Genomic DNA, 19613 nt, shown 5'->3' on the forward strand with positions numbered 1-19613 from the left:
CCTGCATTAGATTTTCAAAAAGAATAGGCCTGATGTTTACCTATTTACATCTATTGTGGGTCTATCTTGGAGAGAGACTGCCTTTTTTTAATCATCTTTTTTATTTGTTTTATGTTTTTGGACTGTAATTGCTATCTACTGGGGGACATCCCCAGGATCAAAGTGAAATATGAGCAGCTGCATACTCTCCTCAGTGCTCAAAGGTTATATCTGTGTTATGTCTCTGCTTTAGTATGCTGTAGCTCCAACAGTAAAGTGTTAGATTCATTAGCCATCAAGCTGCCAGCTAGTTTACTTGCTCTCTCTGAGCTTATATGGAGAACTTGGAAGTAATAGAAAGGCATGGTTTAATTTTTTTCAAGGTAAGACATGAATTATTGTGCTTTGTAAAACGGAAAGGGGAAAAAGAGGAGTGGTAATGAGTTTTCATGTCATTAGTTTTTATATTTGTAAAGTTTTAGCTTTTATTCATCTTACCTTGAACGTTAAGTTCTGGTACTAAAAACAAATTAATACTTTTGAGTCATCCTTTACTTTCATTGATACACCCCTCTCTCATCTCAAGCTGTCTGTGACTAAAAAAGCGAAGACGTGGGTAGCTGTAGGGCTTAAAATAGCTACTAATGGATTTAGTACCTGACTGGATCAGGAATGGCAGATGGATTGATCTGTAAAATAATCACATCTATAACTCTTCTATGATAATTATAAGAAGTTATGTTAGTCATCTTATTTATGAAGTACAGTAACAAAGTTTGTTAGTTACAGTGCTGTCTTTGACAGAGGTTTGACCATTGTTCACCCATTTTAAAATTTTACTTGAGAACTTACTATAAACTGGTAGGTGATGATAAATTGTCAATTAGGAAATTTAATTCTAATTAATTTTAAGAAGATTGATCATACTCAGAAATGGTAATATAGTGGGGGATCCAAGAACTATCTAAGAAATTGGTCAAAATTTGTTATACACATGAATTTTGGATGGGAACTTGGCTATATTGCTGTTTAAGATGAGCATGCCATTTCCAATGTCTATTCAGAGAAGAATATTTAACAAGTACACAGATTAAGCTTATTGCTGCATGATTTATAATAGCAAAAAACAAAACTGAAAATAGCTAAATGTATCTCTAGAGATCTAGTTGAATTGTGATGTATCAATACAATTAAATATTATATAACTGTTTAAAAAAACTGAACTAGTACTATATGTGTTGACATGCCTAGATCTCTAAAATATGTTGGTAAATAAAAATATGCACAGAAAATATATAGATGTGTGCACATGAACCCATTGTTATCTCTGCTGAGTGAGACTGGGGAGGCGAGGGCTTAAAGAATCTTCTCATTTTTTAGTTGGTTTTACAGTGACCATGTGTAATGTTTTTTAAATCAGTAAATAAAATATACTGCCTTTTATCTATACATAGTTGTCCCTTAATATTTCTTTTATATTTTTATTTCAGTAGTGGTATTGTCTTTTCTGTAAATATAAAAATACTTCTAGAATCATTGCATTGAGTTTGACTGCAGTATTATTGCTGAAGTGACTGTTCCTCTAATACAAGAGGTTTGTAGTATCCTAATATTTTTTTAAATTTAGGGCTTTGAGAAAAGGAAAGCAGATATATGTAGTAGGAGTTAAAATTAGAATGTACTTTTAAATCTCTACTGTGCTGTTTTTCATTTCAGTTACCTAGAAAAATACGAGAAAGTTCATCATTTTGGGGAGGATGATGATGAAGTACCACCAGGCAATCCAAAGCCACAGCTTCCTATTGGTGCAATTCCATCTTCCTACAATTACCAGCAACACAGTGTATCAGGTAAATATTGCTGGAAATTGAGAGGGCATAGGTCCACATGTACGAATTAGGAAAATAGACATCATCCAACGAATTAATCCCTTACTTTGCTCATGAGAACACTTAAACATTGCGGATCAACATCTAATTGGTATCAGGCCCTTTCTATCAGAGGCTACGTAAGATTCTTGGTTGCAGCAATTTCCAGACTTACAAATACCTATACTCTTAAGTGAAGTTTTTTTCTTATTTTTTTCGCTAATGATAAGTTTAACCTGAATAGTCACTAACATGAGAAAGGTTCTGTTAGGATTAGAAAAGCCAAGAATACTTAGATAGCATTTATTAGATTTTCTACAATTATTGGAATTCCCAGCACCAGAATTCCTCAGAAATGTTTCTAAGTATTCAGTTATTTTCCTGCAAAGGTACCAGGAATAATTTTTTTTAATTTTTTTATTTGAGTCATTCTAGTAATAGTTACAGAGGAATCTGCAGATGAAAGAACAGGATTCAGATTGGAAATAATCAGGTTGAGAGTCTAATAAAGAGATTCTTGAGGCAGAGTCAATAGAGGTTCCAGTATTTAGTGACTCTGGTAATTGGGGCTGTGGTGACTAGGAAGAGAGCTCGAAGACATAAACGGCTCCATTCTTCAGTCACCAACATGTGGCCTAAAAAAGAGATAATGTCTATTCAAGGGTCGTCGGCAGCCGTCCGTCTTGAGAGACGATGGTGTAGCTTCTTAAGAGTCTATCTGCACCGCCGAGAATGGCTGTGCAGTCCGACTCGGGAGTGACACGGTATCTGTCTCCTCCCGTGTTGAATCGACATCTTGCGATGACGCTGGAGTGTCCTCTCCAGTGAAGCTGAAGCTACAGAGCCTGGGCAGGGTGATATGGAGGGTCTGCTGTTGCCTATGCAGCAGACCCCCCCTCTTTTCGCAGCTGAGGGATCCAAGGGAAAGACGGAGTCAATACAGCTTGGCTTCAGGTGCGCCGCAGGAGTTGCCGGTGTTGACTACAACGTCAAACCGCCTTAGGGACTCCGGCTCCGGATTTTCTGTCGGGGTTTACTCCCTTAGCCTTTCCCCTGAAGAGGTATGCCGCAAGGCAGGGGAGGTTTTTTGGAATCAGAGTTTTCCTTCTCTGATGTGCCCTGACTGGAAGATCGAACCAGCGACACTTAGCTCGCAGGCCGACGCTCAATCCACTGAGCCAAACCAGCCAGGGTTCTATTCAAGGGTAGTCTTTATAAAATATACAATGATCTATATATTTATTATTCTTCATTGGTGCTGTAGTCCCAGTCTCTTACAGGTTATCCTTAAACTCTCTCATATGTGCTTTTTTAAATTTTATTTTCTATTATCTATTTTCAAAGTTTCTTTCATGTTGAATTTGACTCTATATTCCTTCCAATGAGTAAAAACTGAGGAAACCGAATCTGTGATCTCCTTTAGAGGAGGCTTCATATGATGGTTTTATATAATTGGGGCCATATGGTGATGAGTGCAAACCAAACCTAGCTTCATTTTTAATGAGTGGTTATTACCTCAAAAAACAGAATTAAAGGGGAACATTTTAAGTCACCGTATAGGAGATCTTGCTAATAGTTTAAGCTGAAAATAGAGTGGGGTGACTTGTTAGGTTATATGTTCCCTGTTCCTAAAAAGGGCTAATGACCATTATTTCATTCACGGGTGTTACAGAGGCTATTTCTATATTGAATGCAACATTGAACTAATAACCTTTAAGACCATTTTCAGCTTCATAACTCTGTTGTTCCTATATTATAATAACAGCAGAACAGTCCATTATTGTAGCTTAAATAGAATTTGATGTCTGCTATTACAGATCTCTAAACTCACCCACTTCTGTGTCTGCTCTTGTTTTTTCTGCATCAGGTTCTTTGTTTTTTTCCTCTTCTGATTAAAACATATATACGTACTTTAAGAACAAGATGTAAAGTGTTTCTGGTATTTCAGAAGCCTAATAAAAGTCATTGCTAGAGCTTTACAAGTTAAGGGAATGACAGAATTGCTTAACTTGGTGTTATAATTCCTTTCTGATATGCTGTCATATGTCCTTTTTTTTTTTTTTTTTGGTTTTAAGGGGAATCTGAGCAGTTATGTTACATGTTGTATGACTGATAAAATCAGGATTGGGAACTCATGAAAGAGAAGAGACTAGGAATTGCTGGAGAATATCAGACTATAGTATATCTAATTCATACTGAAAAGAGGTAGTGTTTCAGAGCAGCATTTATGAATTTGAAGGTGCTTTTATTTTAGAAGGAGCCATAGAACATTATGACAGTGTTCTAAAACTACCTTGATTATCAATATACAAAACAAATCCTTCATTGATGATTCTTTCCAAGTATCATTAAGAAAAATATGGTCAGTTTGTGGGTGTTTTACTTAATCACCAAATGGTAGATAAGAGCTTTCAGAAAATTTTAGTTAAAACCTATGAAAAGATTTGTTTACATCTTGGATCATACAGCCTTTCTCTCCTCGTAGGTAAATATATTTATCTAAAGATACTTGTTGATATTAAGAAAGGCTATTCTAAAATAATATTTTGAATAATAAATAAATTTGAATTGGCAATAGTCCAGGTCAATTCTACTCATAATTTTCATAATAAATAGAATAAATGGAATACTGTCCATTGATATAGGACCAAATATTCCTTTAAGGATATTGGCTTGTTTTGCCCAATGACTTTAAGTGGCCAAAAATATTGAGCAGATTTTGCTTTGAATTTTAGGATTATAAAACTTTGGCATTTATGGTGATTTCATCATTTGTTCACATAGTTTCCCATGTTTTTCCTTGTTATAAATACCTAATCCTTTGGTTTTCCTCTTTCTCTTTTTTTTTTTTCCCCTTTGTATTAATTTGAATACAGTCAGTTCTGCAGTATTATAGAGTACATTATTAAGGACTTTTTGTTCATGTTCTCTTATATTTTTAAATTAACATTAAAAATTCAATTACTTTTAAAATAAAATTGTTTATTTGCAATATCTTTAAAAGAAAAATTGTGAAAGGCAAAATTGAAAAATGTCTCATTGAAATTAAAAGAACTATAGAGTTTTTTTTTTTAATAATTTGTTTGTTTGTTTGTTTGTTTGTTTGTTTTTTAGAGAGACGGGAAAGGAGAAAGAGAGGGAGCAAAACATCACTGTGTGGTTGCCTCTCACTTGTGCCCCTAACTGGGGACCTGACATGCAACCTAGTCATTCCCTCACTGGGAATCGAACCAGCGACATTTGGCTCGCAGGCCAACACTCAATCCCCTGAGCCACAGCAGCCAGGGAGAACTAGAGTTTTAAAGCTAACCATGATTTTAGTGATTATTTAATCCAATCCAATTATTTTGGTAAAAGAAGGCCAAACACCCTGTTTGTTTGCATTTTTAGTACTTAAGTTTGGGAAAGTTTCATATAGGGAGATCTTTTTTTTTAGTTATATTATTTGTATTTAAGCAAAAATTTTCCCTTAAATGTTTCATATTCTAACACACATTTGCACTACAACAATCACTGTCACTATCAATGAAATCAAAGAATTGTATAATCCCTGCAATGTAATCAGTACTCTAGGAACAATTCTTCCTTTCCTCTAAGTTAAAAACAGACACGCCATTGCCCCTGATTAAATTAAGTTTGTCAACCATATAGATCAATGGAACAGAAAAGAGAGCCCAGAAATAAACCCAGGTCTATATGGTCAACTAATATTTGACAAAGGGGGAAGGAACATAAAATGGAGTGAAAAGAGCCTCTTCAACAAATGGTGTTGGGAGAACTGGACAGGGAATGCAAAAAAATGAAACTAGACCACCAACTTAAACCATACACCAGAATAAACTCAAGATGGATCAAAGACTTAAATGTAAGCCGTGACACCATAAAAGTCCTAGAGGAAAAAATAGGCAGGAAAATTTCAGATATCCCATGTAGCAATATTTTCACTGATATATCTCCTAAGGCAAGGGAAATAAAGGAAAGAATAAACAAATGGGACTACATCAAACTAAAAAGTTTCTGCTCAGCTAAAGAAAACATCAGCAAGATGAAAAAGGAACCAACCATATGGGAAAATATATTTGCCAATGATACCTCAGACAGGGAATTGATCTCCAAAATATATAAAGAACTTATATGACTCAACACCAAGAAGACAGACAACCCAATTAAAAAATGGGCAAAGGACCTGAACAAACACTTCTCTGAAGAGGACAGAGGGTCCAAAGGCATATGAAAAAATGCTCAACATCACTAGCCGTCAGAGAGATGCAAATAAAAACCACAATGAGATACCACCTCACACCAGTTAGAACGGCCATCATCAACAAATCAACAAACAACTTGTGCTTGCGAGGATGTGGAAAAAAGGGAACCCTAGTGCACTGCTGGTAGGAATGCAGAGTGGTGCAGCCACTATCGAAAACAGTATGGAAATTCCTCAAAAAACTAAAAATGGAACTGCCTTTTGAACGAGCAATTCCATTGCTAGGATTATATCTGAAGAATCCTGAAACACCAATTCAACAGAACATATGCACCCCTGTGTTCATAGCAGCACTATTTATGATAGCTAAATGTTGGAAACAGCCTAAGTGCCAATCTGTAGATGAGTAGATCAAAAAACTGTGCTACATTTACACAATGGACTACTATGTAGCAGAAAGAAAGAAGGAACTTCTACCATTTGCAACAACATGGATGGAACTAGAGAGAATTATGCTTAGTGAAATAAGCCAGGCAACGAAAGAAAAATACCATATGATATCACCTAATACAGAACACTATTCAACAACACAAACAAACGAGCAAAATTGAACCAGAGGGCATAAGCCTATGAGCTCATTACCTGAGTGATTGTCTAATACAACAAGGATGCCAGCCTGTTAAACCAAGTACACCATTGTCTGGAGACAGCCAGCTGACCTGGAGTCTGCAAGATCCTTCTCCATGTGGGAAGGCCACCCTCCCCTCCACACCCCCACTGTTATTAGGGATTTCTGGACCCAAGGGTAGGTAGGACGACGACCATGTCCAGCTTGAAGCAGCTAGAGGAGCACGAGACCTTCGCCTATTGTCCTTTATAAGATTATAAAGGGTCCTAAGTCTGAGAGGGGGGAATCGTTATTTTTTATTGTTATAAAAATTAATTAATTGAAAAAATAATATAAGAAAGGGTAAAGCCAAGGAACTTTAATGCACGACCCATGGACATGAACTAAGTGGGGTGGGATTGCTGGGGGAAGAGGGGTACTGGGTGGAGGGGAGCAAAGGGGGGGAAAATTGGAACTATTGTAAGAACATAATAAAATATACTTAAAATTTTTTAAAATAGAAGATTTCCTTATAGTCTTGGGGTATTTCAAAGGGCCCTTGAAATATCTCAAGAATTTATTATTTTCTTCTTACCAAAAAGAGGAAAACTCTAGACCAATCAGGCTTAATACATTTTAAAATACTTGGAAAACTTTGTCAAATAAGAAAATTTTACAAAAATCTCCAAAAGTCTGCGAAGTTCTAATTATCTATAATTCTAATAACTATTTTAAAATATTATATTACAAAACATCTAACCATATGTCTTTAAAACAAAAAGAAGAGAAAAAAGTAATTAAGTTTGTCAGCATTAATCCATTTGTATAAACTTTGAGTTAAAAGTGCTGAAATAGCTCTGGCCTGTGTGACTTGGCTGGAGTGTTGTACCATACACCAAAAGGTTGTGGGTTCGATTCCCTGCCAGGGCACATACCAAGATTACAGGTTTTATCCACAGCCAGGGAGACTGTGGGAAGAAACTGATTGATGTTTCTCTCTGTCTCTCTCCCTCCACACGTACATACCTCTCTTTCTTTCCCTCCCACCACCCTTTACTCTCTCTAAAAGCAATGAAAAAATGTCCTTGGGTGAGGGTAAACAAAATTTGTATTTTAAAAATGTTGGGAATAAATTTCTAATCCCATTCCAAGTATAAAATTATAGCTGTTTGATGATCAGATCTCCTTGGAAACAGGCAAGGCTCTTCAAATCTTATAAGCATTTTTTTCCCCACATTATCTTAGGAATCTTTACCAAGCGTGATATAATTAAAGGACTTTTGGTAACTATCATATTTATTTATTTTGGTTTGATTGGAGATGTCCTTGGCCAAGTTATTCAGGTAAGGATTATTGAAATGTAAGCGAACAGAACAATTCTAAGATCATATTGAAAGCACATAAAACTTGACAGGCATTGAATGTAGGTTCCAAATTTTTTTCTGTTGAAGAGATTTGTTTAAAAGTTTTGTGAACTCTAAAAACTTAGCTATTGCTGAGACTTGGGTTCTTGTGATCAATTACAGTATACAGTATAGAAATATCAAAATCTAACCCTATATTCACAGAAGTTTTGTTACTTTTTTCAGATATTTACTTTCAGATATTTATGAGATATTTCAAGATTATTGAAGTGAATGATATGTTCTTGTTCAACCTTAAATATGGTAAAGAATCTCTTCATAGTCATTCATAACTGCATTGTGGTACTCCTTCACTACACTATTAGAGAAATTCCTAGAATAGTTTAGAATTGAAGAGCTGTCTCTTTAAATGTGTACACTGGGAAATGAAGAAATTTCTTACCTACTTGATTTTATTCTGTGGCATGTTGTGATAATAGATCACTACTTTGCATTCTAATTATTTTTAATCCTTATGTTTCTGAAGTGTTTCATCTAGAAGTATTTTAACTCTTGTTGTCTTGCCTTCTCCCATTAAACTAATTATATCTTTATGTGAGAAATGTCACAGGACATAGCTTCTAAGGCCTAAACGCCCCAGTCGAGAGTCAGTATTTCTAGAAGTATAATATTTTCTTATATGTATATATTATGATGATACATCAGTGTTCTGTAACCCCATCTTTCTTACCTTCAAAATTTTGGAAGTGTTTTAAATTCATTCTTCTGCATAAAATTTTAGTTGCCTTGTGTTAGGAAAAAATTTCTTAGAATACAGAAGCATGTACTGTAAAGGTAAAAATGTATAATTCAGACTTTCTAAAACATCTGTTCTTTAGACACCGTTAAGAAAATGAAAAGACAAGCAACTGTCTGGGAAAAAAATATTCACAAAACAAATATTAGATAAGTGATTCATATCAAAATATTTAAAACTGACAATAAAAAGTGCTGACAAAGATGCAGAGCAACAGGAACTCTTTGTACATTGGTAGTGGGGTGAGAAAGGCAAGATGTTACAGCCAACATACACTTATGTGTGAGCCAGCAATCTAAGAGAAATAAAATATGTCTGCACAAAGTCTTGTATGTGAATGTTTATAGCTGTCGTACTCATAAGTGCCAAAAACTGGACACAGTACAAGTGTCCCTTGTCTAGGGAATGGATAAACAGGTTTTCTTTTTTTATATCCATCCTATAACAATTAAAAGGAACAAACTAGTGATACACACATCATCATGGATATTAACCTTAGAAGCATTTTGCTAAATAAAATAAATGAGAACAGGCTATCAAGGCCCTGTAAAGCCCAAAGAGGTCCAGCCTAAGATCCCAAAGGGCAGCATCTGCGAGCTCAGTTGATGTGTCTATATCGCTCATCCCAAGCTTGGAAAACAAGCTCCTTCCCACATTGCCAGGGGTCTCGGGCTCTGCTGGCCAAAGTCCAAAGCCAAGGCCAAGGCTCAAACCAAGCCCCAGTTGCTGTTGCAGTTCAGGTTCCCAAAGATATCCAGGCCCCCACGAAGGCTCTACAGTAGAGGCCTCCTGTCTGCTGATGTGAGAGGGTGGAAGGACTGGTGTGACTTGTGGGCTGCTTTCTTCATGGAGCTGTTATCCTCCTATGCTAGTTGTACAAATTAACCTGAGGCAGGATCTGTCAACCAAACAACTAATAAATAAAAAAGTAAAAGCTCAGACATAAAAGACTATGTACTGTACAATTCCACTTATTTGGAATTCTGAAATGAAGCTATAGGAACAGAAAGGAAATTAGTGGTTTTGGGTAGAAGAGGGATTTGACATCAAAGGAAAAAAAGAAACTGAGTGATGGAATCACTGTATCTTCATTGTAGTTGTGGTTAAAAGACAATCACAATTCATATAACTGTAAACTAAAATTTGTGAATTTTACTATGTTAATTATGTCATAATCTGACCTAAAAAAGGAATAATTTGACAATTAGGTAAAGAAGGTAGGCAGTGTGTCTAAAAACATGATATTGTTAAAAATTTCAAAGGAACCAGTCTTTCTAGTTTTATAGTATATAAAAACCAGAATAAGTCCCTCAAATGCAAGAGTAAAATGTGTAGAATAGATAAATTAAAATGATGACACAATAATAACTTGGAAATTATATCCAAGAGGGTATATACATTTTCCTATTTTAATACTTCCTGAAGAATATAATTTTAACTTACAGAGTTTAGAAAGCTGAACTCTTTAGATTTCTACTTAGTTTATATTTTATAGAAGAAAACGAGTTCCTCTCCGGTATTCAGAGGATATTAACAACAACAGTTTCTATTCCTTGATAAACTTAAGATGTTTTCGTTTTCATCTTTGTTAGATTATCTGCGTCAAAGTTATGGGCTATCTATGGACTTCAATTCGCCAAATGATTATAATAAATTGGTGCTTTCACTGTTATCTGGACTCCCAAATGAAGTGGACTTTGCTATTAATGTATGCACTCTCCTATCAAATGAAAGCAAACACGTCATGCAACTTGAAAAAGACCCTAAAATCATCACCTTATTACTTGCTAATGCTGGGGTGTTTGATGACAGTAAGTTTTAAGCTGAACATATTGAATGATAATTCTATAATGGTGTTACAGATTTTTTTTTTAGTTGTATAAGGACAAAGTACTGTTTATTAGTCAATACATTAGCATTATTTATTAGCTTTTATTAAATGTCTTATTTAAAATAATGAATGTTTGGATTTTTTAACCTTAAATATTTGAATGGTAATTTAGTCTCACTAGAGTTTTGAACTAAAAATCCTGGGTTTTTTTTAAGAGTGTATGTAGGTTTTGATTTGAGAAGATTGCTTGATATAAAATTCTGATCAAGAAAACCAGGATCTGGATGAAATTGTTTTTCTGAAGTCTGCTTCTGTATTGCGTGTTTATAATTTTTAATTAAACAGTTAGATCAATGCATTTGATAATTTGCTGCCTAAATAAGCAAAATAAAATTTATCAAATATTTTATATCCTTTTTCCTAGGTATAAGTTTTTATAAATCAAATTTTTTACTTTCTGTGAAATTATCTTAATAAATCTAGGTTTTCTTCAGATGAAATTGCTCAGTTTCCTAACTTTAATGTAATATTTAATAGAGATGTAGAAAATGTGTTTTGAAATCCTTTCTTGCTCATAGTTTTTCTGTTTTAAAATACCCATGTTAGCTGAATGTTAATGATACAATTTTTTTATTTTTATTTTTTTTTGCTTTTCAACCCTCCTACCGCAACACCTTTGTAACTTCTTTTTCAAGAAGTATATCCTAATAAAGGATAAGGTGTTCACATGCATTGAAATTATTTTATCATTAATGAAATATATATATCACAGGAGATAAAGCCTGACAATTTTTTGTAATATTTTATAGCTTCATGACTTTTTTAATTTGCAACATGTTTGCAAATTAATTTATTTTTCTGCAATTTGTGTCAAGTTGTGTACTTCCAAACATAAATTTATTAAGCATAATCTAAGTATAATTTGATATGTACTTGATATGAAGGCACTTTTGAAATTAGTTTCAACAAAAGTGAGAATTAGTTTCTTACTCTTCCTGAAACTATTCTTGGTTACATGGGGAAGGAACAAAGATCAGTGCTTCTCAGTTTGTATCATAATTTTCAAGATCTAAATTTGGTGCATTTCCATCACAATTTTATGTTCTACAATTTCTAATATTTTCATATTTTATGTATTATTTTTAATTTAATTTTCAATTAGTTTGCATTCAACATTATTTTGCATTAGTTATTTTGATATTTTAAAGACATCTTTCAGCATTTAATATAGAATGGAATTCAAGGTTATTTTACACTTATAGAAACCGTAAAGTGAAGTTTTTAGAAATAATATTGCAAACTGGAATAATTTCCTTTTTAAGTCTTCTCATTTATCATTGAATAAGGATTATACATGTATATATTATGGAGGTAATCTTAACACTTTTGATGCACTGAAGCATGATATTCTTTAGACCCAGCGTATCTTTTCACATTCCTTAAATATTTTTATTTATCTAAAAGACTAAATTATTATTCAGTGTAGCAATATAAAATACTAACAACTTAGAAGATGCTATATAAGGAAGTCAGAAGTTTAGAATTCCAGAGTACAGAGACTTTATGAAGACCCCATACTTAAAACATTGGTTTTACATTATGAAAATAATTTCTTTGAGGATTATGGATGTATTTGATTTGGTTAGGCTTTTGAGATGTTTTGATTTATTTTTTAGGGCATAGAATTTCAATTGAGAGATAAATATAAATGACACTTTCTTTGAAAATGTGGAATGTTTATACATTTTGTGTTTAAAGAAGTATAGTAAAAGTGACAACAAATTTAACTTTTCCATCTTATTTTTTACCCAATATTTGTTTACATAATTAAAAATCTATTTTGAAGAGATTATTATGACTTTCTATCATATACTATGCAACAGTTTTTAGTGAACAGGATATCTTAAAATGCATTTCACTGTTTTTCCACGCCTACGTATTATTAAGGCATTAAGTGAAAGACATAATTCTATATTATTGAATATACTATTCTTTTAGCTTTAGGATCCTTTTCTACTGTATTTGGAGAAGAATGGAAGGAGAAGACTGATAGAGATTTTGTTAAGGTAATTTGAATAAATTTTCTAAAATATTGAATCATTCAATTCATGTAGCCAAGGGCCAAAGATTAGTGTTAGCTGCTTATTTTATATACATGATACTACCTATATTTTAATTTTTATCATACATAAAGATACCTAGTCAAAAGTTGTGATTAAGTTACATAAAAACCCTTAAATAGCTAATAAACAGAAATAAAGTTCTTATTTTATTATACATTGATTTCTGAAAATGATAAATATCTAACAAAAACAATAGATCTGAGAGATCCCAGATTCTGAGCAGCAGTATGAGTAATTTCCTTAGGGTTGTTTTTCAGTTCATTTAATCACACTGAAGAGTGATTAAATTGATTTGACTCATTTGTTAAATTTTATTTTAGTGACTTAATTTCTAGAAATTCACTTTGTATTTGTTCAGAGGAGTCCTTTTTGGTCTTCTTTTATGCTTTTAATAATGTATATATATTCAAAGTAACTTAAAAAGATAAAATTTACTAATATAATTTAAATTATATAATATATAAACATAAATGTAACTATAATATATATAAATTGTAAATTAGATATGTATACACATACAAACACATACACCTGATAATTCTAATTGCAACTCTTAATTCTACTAACTCTGACTCAGAGATTATTCCTTTGTGTTTTACAATGCTGGTTTATAAATTTCAGTGGATTTGATCCGGTGGGATTATTTTACAGATTACATGGAGAGTTTATTTCTCCATTTCAGCATTTTATTTGCCAAAAACCTGAAAAGAAGTACTGATCAAAATGGCTTTATTAATTTCTTTATTGGAGATTTTCCGATAACTCTTAATAGTAAAGTGAAACCCATGAGGGTTGCAGAGCAGGCTAGTGGTGAAATATTTAGGGTGTTGTTTTAAACTCAAAGCTCAAGTAGAGACAGTTCCTCCTTTATTTTGAGGTTATTAGACCTTCAAATGGACTCGCATTTCAAATTTCCACACTTTATAAGTTGACCAAAAGTTCTATATCCTATCTCACCCCACCCATTAAAAGCCAAGCCTCTTGATTTTAGTTAGGCAGATTATTTTCATAACTTCAGAATATTGGTAATTAAGTGTAAGATGCACAGAATGTTTATTTACATATTTATATATGTGGTCACAAAGCAGAGTGGGGACGGTCAGTATAGTCACTAATGACATGAAATCAAGAAGACACAAATAAGATTAGATGACTACCTCTGTTGTATATTTTCATTAATTTCTGCTTTTTCTATTTTAGATGACTTGTAAACAACGTATATTTGGGCAATTTTTTCAGTGTAAAAATCTTTGTTTTTAAATTCATACATTTATTCCATTTACATAAAATGTAATTTTGATGTAATTGTGTTATTGTGTTGAAATTTACCATGTTTTGTTTTGATTTCTGTATGTCCTGCCTGTTCAGTTTTGTTTTTCTATTTCCTTTCTTACCTTTCATTTTTTTAATTGATTTGACTGAGTATTGTTTATTATTTCATTTAGTTTGGTACATAACACTTATTCTGTTCTCTCATTGATTGAACTAGATATTATAATTTTAACTAATTGAGTAAATCAGTACTTTTATTGATGTTTACTTCTTAGATAACACAGCAATGATTTCATTTCCGTTTACTCACTTTGTTTAATATACTACTTTTTATGAATAACTTTACTCTTTTTTAGGCTTCTTAAAGTAGAATCTTACACTATTGGTTTTAAACTTTTCTTTTTGTTTAATATCAGCATATAAAGCTATGAATTTTCTCTACAAACTGCTTTAGCTCTGACCTACAAATTTCATGTTGAATTTTTATTATGATTTAATTTAAGATGTTACCTAATTTTCCATGTGATTTTTGTCTTTGATTCATGGGTAATATACAAGTATGCTGTTGAATTTCTGACAGTTCATTTTCAAACTAGCTTTTACTATTAGTACTACTATACTAATTACTATTACTTACTTTTTAGTATGTTTTATTGATTATGTTGTTACAGTTGTCCCAATTTTTTCCCTTTCCCACCCTCCACCCAATACCCCCCTTCCCTCCAGCAATTGCCCCCACCCTTATCATGTCCATGGGTCGTGCATGTGAGTTCTTTGGCTTCACCCTTTCCTATACTATTCTTAACTTCCCCCTGTCTATTTTGTACTTACCAGTTATGCTTCTTGATCCCTGGAAAATTTCCCTCTTTCTTCCCCTTCCCCCTCCCAGCTGATAACCCTCCAAATGATTCCCATACCTATGATTCTGTTCCTGTGTCTGGCTGTTTGCTTAGTTTGTTTTTTAGATTCAGTTGTTGATAGTTGTTTGTTGTCATTTTATAGTTAACAGTATTGATATTCTTCTTTTCCTTAAGTAAGTTCCTTTAATATTTCATATAATAATGGCTTGGTGATTGTGAACTCCTTTAGCTTTGCAAAATAGAATTATCTTGATTGTAGGTCCTTGCTTTTCATCACTTTGAATACTTCTTGCCAGTCCCTTCTTGCCTGCAGAGTTTCTTTTGAGAAATTGGCTGATAGTCTTATAGGAACCCCTTTGTAGGTAACTCTTTTCTTTTCTCTTGCTGCTTTTAAGATTCCCTCTTGTCTTTAACCTTTGTCATTTTAATTATGATGAATCTTGGTGTGGTCCTCTTTGGGTACAACTTGTTTGGGATTCTGTGCTTCCTGGACTTGTATGTCTGTTTCCTTCGCCAAATTAGGGAGGTTTTCTTTCATTATTTTTTCAAATAAGTTTTCAGTGTCTTGCTCTTCTTCTTCTTCTTCTTACATTCCTATGATTCGGATGTTGGTACGTTTAAAGTTGTCCCAGAGGTTCCTAAGCCTCTCATGGTTTTTTGAAATTCTTGTTTCTTCTTTCTGTTTCGGGTGATTGTTTATTCTTCCTTTTGTTACAAAAAAATTTGAATCCTGGCTTCCTTCCATCATTGTTGTTACCCTGTATATTTTTCTTTACTTCACTTTGTATAACCTTCGTATCTTCCTTTATTTTGTGGCAGTACTCAGTCATTTTTCTCTGAGTACCCTGATGACCAGTGTTTTGAACTCTGCATCTGATAGATTGGCTCTCTCTTTCATTTAGTTCTTTTTCTGGGGTTTTGTTCTGTTCTTTCATTTGGGCCATATTTCTTTGATTCCTCAGTTTGGCAGCCTCCCTGTGTTTGTGTCTGTGTATTGGGTAGAGCTGCTTTGACTCTATGTCTTGGTAATATGGCCTAATGTAGTAGGTGTCGTGTAGGATCCAGTGGCACAGCCTTCCTTATCACCCAACCTGGGTGCTCAAGGTACGCCCTTCATGTGGGCTGGGTACACCTTCCTCTTGTAGTTGAGATTTGGTTGCTGTTGGCAGATAAATGGAAAGGTTTTACCCAGGCCATTCAGCTGCAAGGAGTGGCTGTGACCACTGACCACCAACCTCTGCAGTCTGTGGAGGATCAGCTGTGCAGGAGCAGGGTGGTGGTGCTCCGAAGTGGTCTGTAGCTGTCCACTCAGTGCGCTGGCCCTGGGGTTCCCAGAGTGGTGCAGACCAAAGTCAAACCCCCCTGTGTTTTGCCTGGGGCCACCCGGCCTGAGCTATAAAGCCATCTGAGATGGTTGCTATTTGTGGTGGGCTTAGAGACTCCCAGGTGAAGCCAAGCCATGAATCTAGGCTGGCTGTTGATAGTGCTGGGCCTGGGGCTCACTGAGGCCAGCTGTTGCTTGTTTAAGAGGATTTAGGAAGTTGTGAAGCTTGAGCCAAGACCATCCTATCATATGGAAAAGCAGCTTAGGTGGTCCTGTAAGTTGGGTTGGATGGAGTTTCTGGGGATCTTCAAGGAGGGCCAAACAGTTTAGCCAGGTTGATGGAGTCTCAGATATGGCACCAGCTTGCGGGCTCTGTTGGGGGAGAAAAGACAATGGCCTCTGCTCACCCTGGTGCCAGACACTTCAGTTCCTCCCTGTGTACCACTGGTGCCTTTTCAAGCTGCTTCCCTGGTGCTGGAGCTCAGAGGGAGTGAGTCTGAGTAGGTGAGCCTGTGTATGGGTTCTTTAAGAGGAACTGCTTGGGGCTCCAGCAGTTTCTTCCACCGAATCACTCCCCACTGGTTTTGCAGCCAGAAGTTGTGGGGACTTATCTTCCTGGCACTGGGACCCTGGGCTGGGGGGCCTGGAGTGGGGCTGGGACTCCTCGCTCCCGAGATACCCCTCCTTGAATTTTTATCCACCACACGTGGGTGTGGGATCAGCCAGTTCCACATTTGCGCGCTTCTTACCCATCTCATCAACGGATGTGGTTTCTTTAATTCTATAGTTGTCAGACTTCCATTCAACTGGGATTTCTGTTGGTATTGAGTGATGGTTGTTCTATATTTTAGTTGTAATTTTTATGTGGTTGTGAGAAGAGGCGAGCTGTGTTTGCCTATGCTGCCATCTTGGCTGGATCCTACTGATTTTTAGTCACATTCCATTGTTGTCAGAGAACATATTCTATATGTTTTCAGTTCTTCTAAACTTATTAAGGCTTGTTTTAGGGTTTAGGATATGATCTTGGTGAATGTTTTGTACAACTTGAAAAGACTATGTGTTCTACTTTTGTTGGATGTAGTGTTTATATCAGTCAAGTCAAGGTAATTAACAGCATTGTTCAGGACTTCTCTATTATTATTACTCTTCTATATAATACTTCTGTGACTTCTTTAGAGATGAGTGTTGAAATTATCAACTACAATTATGAATGTTTATATCCTCTTTCAGTTCTGTCATTTTTCGTTTCATGTATTTTGAACCTGTTATTAGTTGTATATACATTTAGGATTATCATATTTTCTTGATGATTTAGCTTTTCTTCATCCATGATCATTTTAAATTTCTTGTTTGATATCTTTGTTATTTGAATTTCCTGTCGCCCTTTTTTCTTGGTTATTTAACATTGCTTTTTTCTTCATATACTTAGTTCTTTTGTTGTTGTTGTGAAACTTTTATCATGGTTTTGCGCTTTTTTTTGTTTGTTTGATTTTTTGTTTGGTTTTTATAATGGGTCCTTTTGGTGGTGTACTTTCTTTCAGACTAGTGACTTTAACTGCAAAAGAACCTAATTCCTAGAGTAAAATACAATTATTTTTTGAAACATACATACAAGAGGGTTTAGAAATAAAAAGTGAACTAATAGCCTATGTGCATCCTTATAAGTACAGAAGTAACAAGATAATGCAGTTAAATAGCATAGACAAATTGAAGTTAAAGTTCATTTTGTATAGACAGATTAGTATAAAGGCATTTGTTTTTTAGCCTGAAAAGAACGTTAAACAATAGATTTTGACTCTTCCCCTCTCACATATGGATCTGAAAACAGTTTGTAGATACGGAATACTGGAAAGCAGTAGAAATATGTGGGTTATCAATTCAGGAACACATCACTTCACCACTTGCTGTTTGGTTTTCTTTTAGAAATAGATATACTGAGTAGTTGTGTCTCAGAGTGTCTATAAACAGGAATACTGTGGTTGTGTGCAATTTACTAAATGGGATTAATGACTCTTATAATCGTGAAGGGCATAAACACTATTTCTAGATATTTTTCATAGCTCTAAAGTGATCTGAAAATATCTGAGAAAATATCTGATTTATATTGTTGACAATGTCACAGATACTGCTAATATTACTGTGATTTGTTGTCTAATATTCAGAGTTGAAGGAAATGCTAAGGAAATACTAAATTTTAGAGAGGTTAATGAACATAAAAATGTCGTTTTTTTCCCCATTCAAGTTTTATATATGCCCTAATTTCTTTCATAGACCTTTTAAGGATCTGCGGGCCCCAAGCTAAGATCCCCTGGTCCAGAATGATACCTTATTGTATAAATTCCTTAACTGTAGAAAATCAAGAATTTATGTCAGTGAAAACAGAATATAATGATATCCACATGAACTAAAAAAAGTAGAAATGTTAGTTTTATGTGCGACCACTGTTAAGTAATGGAATAGTTGTTTCAAATTGTCAGAATTAAGCATAATTTCTCATTATAGTTTTGGAAAGACATTGTTGATGATAATGAAGTACGTGACCTCATTTCTGACAGAAATAAGTCTCATGGTAAGTCAATGAGAAAAAATTTTAAGTATCTTTAAAATATCAATAATAAATGAAATATTAATAAGTAAAATATATATTTTTTTGTTGTAGAAGGTACATCAGGAGAATGGATTTGGGAATCTTTATTTCATCCACCTCGAAAGCTGGGCATTAATGATATTGAAGGACAACGGGTACTTCAGATTGCAGTGATTTTGCGAAATCTTTCTTTTGAGGAGGGCAATGTTAAGCTCTTGGCAGCTAATCGTACCTGTCTTCGTTTCCTATTACTTTCTGCACATAGTCATTTTATTTCTCTAAGGCAATTAGGCCTTGACACATTAGGAAATATTGCAGCTGAGGTAAGCATGTGACAGTAACTTAAAACAATTTTTATAGTCAGTGACAGTACTGACTTTTAAAGTTTAGGATGTGGCACCATTAATTTGCCGTATTTATTAAATATTCACTGTTGACATATACGTAGTTTTTGCCTAAAATGGTATTATAGAAGTATTATTACACACTTTTGTGGGGGGGGGAAATATTTGAAGTGATACTCCAAATTTAGTTACAGCTGTGGTTACAGTAATTACATTTTTTAAAGTTATGCAACATTTTCTGTTCATTTTTATTAAATGTGACATATACTATACTGGAAGAAGCCTACTTCAATAATAGTGTCCTTTCCTTTTCCAGCTTTTATTGGACCCTGTTGATTTCAAAACTACTCATCTGATGTTTCATACTGTTACAAAATGTCTAATGTCAAGAGATAGATTTTTAAAGATGAGGGGTAAGTGTACAAACTTTTTATCATCTGTATAAAGTGCACAA

General features: G+C 34.2%; 1 protein-coding gene across 1 annotated transcript in view; it reads left to right on the top strand.

Moving 5' to 3' along the window:
• ARID2 (AT-rich interaction domain 2) overlaps positions 1–19613 on the top strand; it is a 158866-nt gene that overhangs the window by 80084 nt on the left and 59169 nt on the right. Inside the window, exons 4-9 of the mRNA XM_090273041.1 lie at positions 1696–1829; positions 10411–10629; positions 12648–12715; positions 18731–18797; positions 18888–19138; positions 19476–19572. Coding sequence (XP_090129167.1) covers positions 1696–1829; positions 10411–10629; positions 12648–12715; positions 18731–18797; positions 18888–19138; positions 19476–19572 — 836 coding nt within the window. The remainder of the gene's footprint in view (positions 1–1695; positions 1830–10410; positions 10630–12647; positions 12716–18730; positions 18798–18887; positions 19139–19475; positions 19573–19613) is intronic.

Source organism: Furipterus horrens, unplaced genomic scaffold (genome assembly GCF_987537825.1).
Source record: "Furipterus horrens unplaced genomic scaffold, mFurHor1.1.pri manual_scaffold_4, whole genome shotgun sequence".
NCBI classification, from domain to species: domain Eukaryota; kingdom Metazoa; phylum Chordata; class Mammalia; order Chiroptera; family Furipteridae; genus Furipterus; species Furipterus horrens.